Source organism: Anneissia japonica, unplaced genomic scaffold, assembly GCF_011630105.1.
Source record: "Anneissia japonica isolate Jap-2015-1 unplaced genomic scaffold, ASM1163010v1 scaffold2756_len2360902_cov194, whole genome shotgun sequence".
In the NCBI taxonomy this organism is placed as follows: domain Eukaryota; kingdom Metazoa; phylum Echinodermata; class Crinoidea; order Comatulida; family Comatulidae; genus Anneissia; species Anneissia japonica.
Genome location: NW_022719050.1, coordinates 2,347,500 through 2,358,495, shown reverse-complemented (window position 1 = coordinate 2,358,495; position 10,996 = coordinate 2,347,500). Strand labels below are relative to the sequence as shown.

The 10,996-nt window shown below is 36.4% G+C and overlaps 1 protein-coding gene across 2 annotated transcripts in view; it reads right to left on the bottom strand.

The window, feature by feature from the left end:
* Window positions 1–10: 10 nt before the first annotated feature.
* LOC117110800 (fibrinogen-like protein A) overlaps window positions 11–10,996 on the bottom strand; it is a 17,831-nt gene continuing 6,845 nt past the window's right edge. For both annotated transcript variants that reach the window (XM_033253623.1, XM_033253624.1), the window contains 2 exons: window positions 7,266–7,530; window positions 11–1,241 (listed from right to left, as the gene is read on the bottom strand). In XM_033253623.1, coding sequence (XP_033109514.1) covers window positions 1,015–1,241; window positions 7,266–7,530 — 492 coding nt within the window. In that variant the 3' untranslated portion in view covers window positions 11–1,014. The remainder of the gene's footprint in view (window positions 1,242–7,265; window positions 7,531–10,996) is intronic.

The window sequence follows — 10,996 nt, the reverse complement described above, 5'->3', positions numbered from 1 at the left end:
GAATTAACTAGAGAGCTGAGTTGTTATCTAAAGTAAGAAAGCTTACTAGCAAAGACAATGTCTTAATGCTGAGTATAGATAAACAATAAGGAATGAGAAAGGAGATAATGGCTGTTCCCACGATATGCTGACTGTGAGGGGATGGCTTCTAAACAAATAGAGAAATAGGATATACGCAGGAAATGGAAAATTATAAATAGGTAAAATAAAGCATTATATGGATAAAAATATGGAACAGAAATATATAATATGATATAAAATAAATATATAGTGAAGTCTGTAGCATAGTCAAAATAAATATACAGGAAATGAAATAGGGCTGGAGTAAACAAAGTTTAGGCTTGCTTAATTAATGTCTTTGATGAATGTATATTCACTGGCAAAGCCCATGTCCTTATTAAGACCTTTTTTCGGGGTTTTTAGGCGGAGAATCCAACGGATTTCCGCACTACGTCTTTCTTTGGTAGATATGAAATTACTTTGTAGAATAATATATCGCATGTCACTGGCATTATGGTTAGGTAGACTAAAACGATATACTGATATTTTTTAACACTGATGGTGAATAGCAGTTCACAATTTGTAATTAACTGTTTTAATACATTTACTGCCTACCAGTCTAGTGTCCATTTATCTATATAGGCCTATTTCATGGAGCATAATCCTACGAGAATTTACTCATTAATTGCTACGTTTACAAATTAAATTCCGCTCAACCGTCATTTAGTCAACATTGCTGTTTTTCCGTATTTTGCATCATAATCACAACTTTAACGTATTAAAAAAATCTTCAGAACCGTAAGTAAAACATTACATTAAAATTAAAAAAAAAAACAATTAAAATACCAAGCTAACAACAACATCAATAAAATAAAAAATTGTGAGTGTCACTTATTATTATAATTAGTAGTATTAAAATGGTCACTTAAAAATTGCAAAATATAATCATTTTCTTTAGAAAATAGATAAAGATACATTTTTTACCTGAAGTTTCTATTCCCAAATAAATAGGTTCTACCCGTAATTCTTAATCTTCATTTCAGCCATTTTCATTTCTAGTTTTTTGTCATTTATTTTGCAATTGAAGTTCACATCAACTCTACCATTGGGCAAACAAATGAAACATTTTTTGTACCACCAACCACTTCTGTAATCATTTGCACATGACAAGCGATTATGCAGATCATTATCTCTATCCTTAGTAGAAAATCGCATATCGACAGCAGTATTGAACACACCACCTGTTGTACAAATGTTTTAATAAAAATAGGTTAAAAATAAAGGGCAAGCCTCAAACAAGATAAAACATGTACTAAGTACTACTTTTAAAATCAATCCTTTTCTCTTTTTGAATTTCACCTTTGTGCTAGTAGTATTGCGACTATACTATTGTGAGTGGAAATACTACCGTCTAATTTACGATCAAACTAGGAAGAGGAATTCACACAAAACATTGTCAGCATTTTTATTTCACAAATATAAAAGTGATTAATTTATCATGACGTCATGGCGAGACTGTGTCAACGTAACATCGGAGTTCAATTTTCTACCTATATTTTTTTTTTAAATTAGGAAAAACATGAATCCATGTATTATGCAGATAATATTAAACACGGGTCCTAATATACAGAAGGAATAAATCATTTATAGTAAAAATTGTGTATTTTTGGAGTTTGTAAAAATGTTGGCCTAAAGGTTTAAACGCTTCTAATTTTAACAACGTATAGTTCATTGTTTTCACAATAAATTTAGAATTTGATAACCGTTGCACCCATAAAATCGATGGAGTGGTTACTGAGATGGTTACGAATTATTCAAATAATTGTGTTTTTACTCGGTTTTGGTCCTAAAAAACGAAAAATATTGATATGATTTCCTACCTCCCCCCCCCCAATTGACTGTCACCATCGATCGACGCCCATGGCCGCGGCGCTTAAATGAGAGTGTATACACATTACCCTGTGTATAATGAGACACTTTGAGAAACAGGGTTTTAAATACAATGTATACAGAGTTCAAATGAATAAATAACACAATGAAGTATATTTACGCTGATGTACGGCCTGATGGGCGTACTGAACAACCACTACTAAGTACTTTTTAAAAAAAAAGTAACTGGTAACGATTCCGAAATTAACAAGAAAACCTGCAAAATCTACACCCGAGTCCGAAAAAGAACTTCCGTCACAGGTGTCACCAGGTCAGTATACAAATACCGTGTCATGTTTACAATGTTTACATTAAAATACCTTGTATATACATTTATACTATACAACTATAGGCTTAAGATGATGAATATTAACTATACATAATATAAACAATATACATAATGTCATATTACAATTGATTATATTTAGGGCCTACATGCTCTCTGTACAGTATTGTATTATGCTGATAGTATAATATATAAAAACATGATTCAATTATGATATTTGACTGACATGTTTTGGTATTTGCATAGAGAAATATTATTTATATTCACTACAGTTTACAGAGTAATCCAAAGTTTGTTGTAATATTTTTATTATATTACTTTTATGATAGTATACACCCCAGTGTGCATTTTTCTCTCAGGGAATAGGATAGCGGTTGATAAACAAGATTGTGAAACATACATAAGTTTCTATAACCGTTTGAAAGAGAACATAACGTTATCAAACATGTATATAAGAAAGGATGTTCGTGGTGATGGAAACTGTTTCTTATACTGCATCCAAGATCAGCTTGAGAGGTTGGGTTTACCAAACCGATCTAGTACAGAAATGAGGACTGCTTTAGTGAATTACTTACGACATTTGGTAAGTGCTGTTCCATCTGATGTTGTTTAACGATATTATTTTGTATATTGTGATCAATTTTATTTGCAATCTTTATTTTTCCAGGATGAAGACGACCCACTGTTTGCCCTTATAGATGAAGACTATCTAAGTAATATGGGTAAAAACGGTACTTATGTTGACGAAATAGCAATGAGAGGGATATCACGAATATTAAATCATGATTTCTACATCGTGACCAGTCAAAGAGTTAGCACAGAGGAGGGTTACTTGGTCACGAAAATTAACGAAAGTTTGAATCCAGAAGGTCAAATGCTATTCGGACAAATAGGAGAGATACACTATATTAGCCTAGGTAAGAGCTAGTAGCACATACATGCACACGTACCGTATCCATACAAGCAGTGGCAGTGCATATTTAGTATTCTTTAATCTTGTGCAGTGTACCGTTGTTTTTGTGGTAAAGTATAAACATTATTGCTTTTTTAAATATTGCACCACAAGATAAGTGTTTGAAATGATCTTTGAAATGTAATTATGAACCATGGCGAGTAGGTCGTCAATTATATATAGAATAATAATTACTGTACATATATAAAACAAATTCTATTTTTAACAGGTGAACCAACCGATGCCAATAACCATACATCAGAGCCACCTGAACATGTTGCAGATAGCCAGAAAGATGTCTTATTCAAGCGATTCCCCTATGGAGTATACGTCAAGGCCTAATATCAAGAATGATTTTCTAGTTGATCCAGTCCATCCAAAAGATGGCATACCTGTGCAAATACTAACAAACAGAAAGTTGACTTTCCAACAAAATTGGTTTAGAGCAGTACCCATGGCTACATTTTGATCATAACCTCAAAACTGTTTGTGCCACACTTGTGTTAGTGCAGTGAAACTAAATCCTAACCGAATGGCACGATGTTCAGAGGACACCTTCGTTGTCAGAGGTTTCAATAATTGGAAAAAAGCAATAGAAAAGTTTAAAAAACATAAAAGATCTCATGCACACAAGATCGCCTCAAAGGAAAGGATGCTCCATAGACAAACATGCAACGTGTCTACACAGCTGCAAAACAAGAAGAAAGAAGACCAGCAGTTAGCATATTCAGCACTTCTCAAGATAATGTCCTCTTTGAAGTACTTGGCGCAACAATGTCTTGCCATTAGGAGAAAGGGCACTTCAGAGGGTAATTTGAGGACTCAAATTATTTAAAGTCATGGCTATCCAGAGCAACAACATATACAAGTGGTGAAATCCAAAATGAGATTCTAAGACTGATGTGTCATTCTGTACTAAGGAAAATTTGTAGTGAAGTATCATCTTCAGAGTTCGCTGTAATAGTAGATGGTACACAGGATATAACTGGTAAAGAACAGGAATGTATTTGCGTACGCCATGTAAACAAGGATTTTGATGTAAAGGAAGAATTCATTGGATTGTACAATGTCGATGAAACAACAGGAGAGGCACTGTGCAAAATGCTGAAAAGCATACTGCTGGCACTCCAATTGCCTATTGAAAATTTAAGAGCCCAGACGTATGGCGGCGCAAGCAATATGTCCGGCAAGTACAAAGGCTGTCAAGCTGAAATAAAAAAAAAAAGGTACAACCACTTGCTAGTTATGTGCATTGTGGCGCTCATGTCACATATCTTGTTGCCTCCAAAGCTATTCAAGTTTCACCATTTATGCGAGATGCATTGGCCACTGTGCAAGAACTTGGAGTATTCTTTAGGAGTTCGGGAAAGTTTAAAGCCATGTATAAGAACATGAATGCAGGTGAAACTGACACACCTTCTCCCTCACGCATAAAACCAATTTGCCCAACACGTTGGCTAATGCGTGGAGAACAATTACAGAAATGTGTTGGATGCACTCCAGCAAGCTGCTGATCAGTTTGCAGTCAAAACTGCTGCCAAGGCCAGTGGTCTTCTAGCAAGCCTATCGTCACCAAAGTATGTTCTCGGGATGTTTGCCTCATTGGATATTGTGGAATGCCTCGAGCAACTGAATAAGGGTTTACAAGGAAGAAAAACAACTGTTGACAGCATGCTACAAGCTGCAAAAATGACAGAGAAAACACTCCAAGCACTACGCTCCGATGATAAGTTCAGTGAGATTTCCACTGCAGCTGAAAATGCACTTGAAAAATGTGGCTTAGAGAAAGTTTCTCTTCCAAGACAAAGAACATTCCAAGAAGATTTAAAGATGGAGAACACTCGTATTGCCCTACATCTGCTCAAGAATTCTACAGAAAAGAGTATTTTCAAAGAATTGATAGCGCCATCTTAAATTTGAGAAAATACCTCATTTCGACGGATATTGAAGAATACATAGCTTTGAGTAATATATTGTTAACTGGTGTGTTCAATGCCGAGATCATATCAAAATACCCAGAACTGGACGCTTCGATGGATAATGAGCTGTCATTCTTCCACCATGATTTTAAAGGTGCACAATGGAGCAAGAAATGCTTAATTATCTCATGGTCTGTCATGTACGTCGTGACTTGCTAGATGCTATTAATCTAGCTAAATATAATAGCTAAAGAATTTATCAATAGATGCCCAGAAAAACGCGTTAAAGTTTTTGGAAAGGTATAAACCAATTAGGCCTACATTTCAGTTCAAAATGATTTCTACTATAAACGATTCATTTCTTTTTATGTACAGTACAGTGTTTAATATTATTCCCTATACCGTAAAACCTCGAATTGAAGCCCAGTGGGCTTAATCTTGAGAGGAAGCCCATCTCGAATTGAAGCCCCCTCTTTAGTTTGCACAATTAGCCTCGAAAGGAAGCCCATGGGCTTCTTTTCAAGAGAGCATAGGCTACTTTTCGAGATAATACTGCATGAATTTCAGAAAACAAAATAAATTAAGAACAAGCTTGGTTTAAAACAGTAGCTTAGGTTATTGAATGCCAGTTAAATACACTCCATGATACAGATTGATGTTACCTTAGCCTTATTTATTGTTTAATTGTACAAATTCACAACATTTAGAGCATTCATTTTGAAAAGAATTTTCCCCCACCCCACCACCCACTTTACTTTGAAAAGTAGGTTCGAAAGGAAGCCCATCATGAAATAAAGCCCATCCAAAGTTTGCAAAAAGAAAGAAGCATAGGGTTTCAATTCAAGATTTTACGGGAATAATTCTTTATTTTTTTATTCGTCTTCACTGTAGGCCTAATTAGAAATGTGACATTTGGACTGGGTTCCTGGTAAGCAGCGGCAGCCGCAGTGCAGTGCAGTCTCACCCGACCACAACCACAGCATAACGGATACATACATTAGCCAAACCCAAATGTACAGTATTTAAACAATATACAATGGTTAGTAGGCATATTATGAATTTCAATTGTTTAAGTAGTGGTTCCTCAAATTTAACTCCAGTGTTAGGTTTACTCAATCTCACCGATGACGTCGCGAGCTAAATTAAGTTTTGCCTGTACCTTGTGTTAACAATAACCTTCATGTTTATGAAATAATAGTGCTCTTGTACTTAACCTAATAGTTTATGTATGCTTCCTATCTAGTCCTGTACATGATCGTAAACTTCACGGTAGATGTATTCCACCCTCCACCCATAGTGTAGTCGTAATTCGAACAAACGTTGATCTGAACATTAACCATAGCTTAGTGTATGCTGCTTTAAACTGTAAAGATGTCAGTTACTTTCCTACGCCAGAGAACACCGGAATTTCAACGCAGACGTATACGTATTAAATTGTAAATGTTTTATTTTGATATCCGAAAGTTTTAGTGCATACAAACCTTGATTAGGAAAGAAAAAAAAGTCAAGGCAATATACTAGATTTGAGTGGCTGTTTTAAGTTCTTTTATTTGTTTTCATGGTTCGAAAAATTATTATTTTGTATATAGGCCTATGTAGTTTACAACATAAATGGGAATGAAATGAAACGGGCTTAAAATCAATTAAATTTGACTTATAAATACCGAAGCTTCCGGGAAGCTTCGACCCTCGGTCCCGCACCGGGACTATTCCCCTGGATCCCACCATTGGCCCTGGGGCCCCCGGCACCAGCCATGCATGGCTCGGGCCTTCAGCCAAGGTGTTAGTTTCCCCCCCCCCCACTTTTTAAAACGGATTGACTCCCTTGGGTACACAGATATTTTCTTTATCTTTCCGACTTTTTTCGATTTAGACAATGGTCTACTAACTCATTCTAAAACAGTGACCAGCCGAATTAAAATATTTTGTCATTCTCATAATATACGAATCCAAACGGTTCTTCTCAAAATCAAATAGGTCTATAACAATTGAGATAAATTGTAGCACGTGGTGTACCGAAAGCATAGGCATGATCAATTATTATTGTCACTTCGCCATGCAAGCCTTCAAGACTTAATTCTTGTGAATAGTGATTTTCGTTTCTACTTGTCTGTAGGATGGGCCATATGTTTCTGAACATCTATTCACTTTCTACATAAAGTGAAATTTGAAGACTTACCAGCATTACCGTCAATGATTTCCCCAATGTTCAGTTTGAAGTCTTGACTTTCGTCCAAGATTTTAAACGAGTTGTGTGTAACGTGATACGTATTTCCGTCAATGCCTTCCAAATCCAAACGTAGTTTGAACTCTCCAGATGTTGTTACCTCATGGAGGAACTGGTTTCCAATCCACATGTCACCGCACAAATTGCCAAACCCGTTTTTGAATTCTTCCCAAGGTTGGTTGAAGTCTACGATAATGTCACGACGTCTTTGAATTACCTGAAATCCATAAAGACAGGCCCGTAAACAGGATTTTTATTGAGTGGGTGCGAATTTGTAGAGAGTACCAAAATGGTTGGGTAGGGGGTCTAAGGGTGTCGAGGGGTCAGAGTTCAGATATTTTTTTTTATAATTTGAGGTCTCAGTTTATCGATTCTAAAAATTCAATATGAACAGTATTAAACGGTTTTCATAGGCGGATCCAGCAATTTAAAATAGAGGGCCCATGGAAGGGACTTTCACAGATGGAGGATCTATAATACCTCAACCCCACCATGGTTGGGACTGAGGTAAGAAAATGTATGATTATGGTACCTCTAGATGGCCGGAAATAGCACTCTCAGACTTAATATAATTTTCTTTTTCTTCCTTTTTTTTAATAAAAAAAAAATAGGGGCAGGATATCTGAACAGAGTTTTCAGTGGCAGATCCATGAATTTGAAATTGAGGTGACCCAGGAAGAGACTTTCACAGATGGAGGGTCTATACCACGTAAAAAACACATTTCCATAATACGGTTTACATAAGATTGTTAAACTGTCTGCATATAGTTGCACAAGTACAACCAGCGTGACCACTGAGGAAAATTAAAACTCTTAAGATTGAATCTAAACAAAAAAACAACTAGAGATACTATGTTCAATAGAACATGAACCCAGTCATTTTTTAAGAGATAACCACTGTGACCTTTAACCTCAACCTGTGTACGCCCCATGTTTGGTAGGAGTCTGTCTAATGCAATTGGTCCAATCGTTAGTCACTAGCAATATTTGATAATTTTCACTATAGTGACCAAAATTATCAAGTACTTCTAGTGACTAACGATTGAACCAATTGCATTAGACAGACTTCTACCAAACATAATCGGTGACACCTTTCATATATGGGGTGTTCACTGCTTGGGGTCAAAGGTCACATAGGGGTCATTAGGGTAAAAAACTTTCAAAAAAATGAATAAAAGACTTCTGTCACAAATAACATAGCACAGTCTTGTCCTGGGTACATATGTATTGGTAGGTTCTTTATGGTGTTCAGCGATTTATGGTCAAAGGTCATTAAAGGGTTATTCTTTTGTTCTCTCTAGTAACATTTCAAAATGCTACTAATGTCAAACCATTGGACCAAATTCAATCAAATTTCGTCATTAAGAACCGGCGACACCTCCTACACCCCAGTCTGGGATCAGGGGTCACATAGGGGTCATCGGGGTTAAATTTTTAAAATATCCCAAATGAGCTCAAATTTACCAAGAATGATCCTTAGGACCTTCTAAACACGAAAATCTACTCTTAATCTATAGGTAAATATTCACAAGGGTCACTATAGTGAAAATTATCAAGTATTTCTAGTGACTAACGATTCGACCAATTGCATCAGACAGACTTCTACCAAACATGGGGTGTTCACAGGTTGAGATTAAAGGTCACAGTGGCTATCTCTTAAAAAATGACTGGGTTCATGTTCTATTGAAAATAGTATCGCTAGTTTCATTTGTATTTTAAACAAAATTATTCCAGTAGCATATAAAAATCACACTTTAATAGAAAATAGGCGTTAATTTTTAACTTATTTTTTTCGGGGGGGGGGGGGGAGGGGTGCGTAAGTATTTTTGATGAATTTGATTGAGCTCCTGTCAAATAAAAACACAATAAAAAGCATTTGCAAATCGAGACGGTGTGATTTCCTGGCATTTATCTAGATGCAATATTCTTGCTCAACATTTTCAATCCACGTAATCTGACGCAAACAACTTATTATCTGCCCATGGGGCACATATCAAGATATTTAAATTCGAAATTCACCCTATTATTTTTGGAAAAGAATGGAAATGGCTCTAAACAAAAGCCTTATTTGCTCACTTTCATGATAGAAACATTTCAAAATTCCATATCATTCCAGAAATCCTAAGATTTAATGAAAAGTTAACAAAATATCTAGAAATCCCAAGGAGTACGACGCAATTGAGAAGGCTCCTCTATTCTACCGATAAATCAGCTTCGCCAAAAGATGTAGGAGATAGTGTGTGTAGTGGTGTTATGGAAACCAGGCTTTGACATTTACGCATGCGAGTTATTTATCATATTTTTATACTATTAATTATATTAATAATAATTACCCAGTCAGCAGCATGCTGACTGGGTTCTGTTTCCTAGCAGTTTCTTCTTTCTTTCTTTACCCAGTCAGCAGCAGCTGACTGGGTTCTGTTTCTTAGCAGTTTCTTTACCCAGTCAGCAGCATGCTGACTGGGTTCTGTTTTTTCTTAGCAGTTTCTTTCTTTCTTTACCCAGTCAGCAGCAGCTGACTGGGTTCTCTTTCTTAGCAGTTTCTTCCTTCTTTCTTTACCCAGTCAGCAGCATGCTGACTGGGTTCTGTTTCCTAGCAGTTTCTTCTTTACCCAGTCAGCAGCATGCTGACTGGGTTATGTTTCCTAGCAGTTTCTTTCTTTCTTTCTTTCTGGCAACATTTTAAAAGGCTACTAGTGGCAAACTACTGGACCGATTTAATTAAAACTTGGTTAGTAGGACCGGTGCCATCTCCCATCTATGTGTTGTTCACAACTTGAGGTCCAAGGTCACATAAAGGGCATTAGGGTCAAAAAACCAAAAATCGTATAAAAGACTACTTGTCTCACAAATAACGTAGCACAGTCTTGTCCTTTGCACATATACATTGGCATAAGGCAGAGTCTATAGGGTGTTCAGGGATAAGGGGTCAAAGGTCATTAAGTGGTAATTTTTATCTTTTTTCTGGCAAAATTTTGAAACGCTACTAGTGCCAAACCGTTGTACCGATTTCAACCAAACCTTGTCAGTATAATCGGTGACACCTCTCATACATGGGGGTGTTCGCCTGCTTGGGGTCAAAGGTCACATAGGGGTCATTAGGGTAAAAAACTTTCAAAAAATGAATAAAAGACTTCTTCTATCACAAATAACATAGCACAGTCTTGTCCTGGGTACATATGTATTGGCATATGTTAGGGTCTTAAATGGTTTTCAGTTATTTATGGTCAAAGGTCATTAAAGGGTTATTCTTTTGTTCTCTCTAGTGACGTTTCAAAATGCTACTAATGGCAAACCATTGGACCAAATTCAATCAAATTTTGCCATTAAGAACCGGCGACACCTCCTACACCCCAGTCTGGGATCAGGAGTCACATAGGGGTCATCGGAGTTAAATTTTCAAAATAGCCCAATTGCGTTCAAATTTACCAGGAATGATCCTTAGGACCTTCTAAACACACAAAAAAAAATACTGTTTACCCCGTATGTCAAAGTTCATAGGTCAAAGGTTCAAAATGTTACTAATGGCAAACGATTAAACCAAATTCAATCAAATTTGACCATTAAGAACCAGTGACACCTCCTACACCCCTGTCTGGCATCAGTTGTCAGGGCCGGCGGAACGTTTTTCAAAGTGGGGGGGCCCCACTTATAAGCAGGCGCGTAACAGGGGTCTTGGGTTG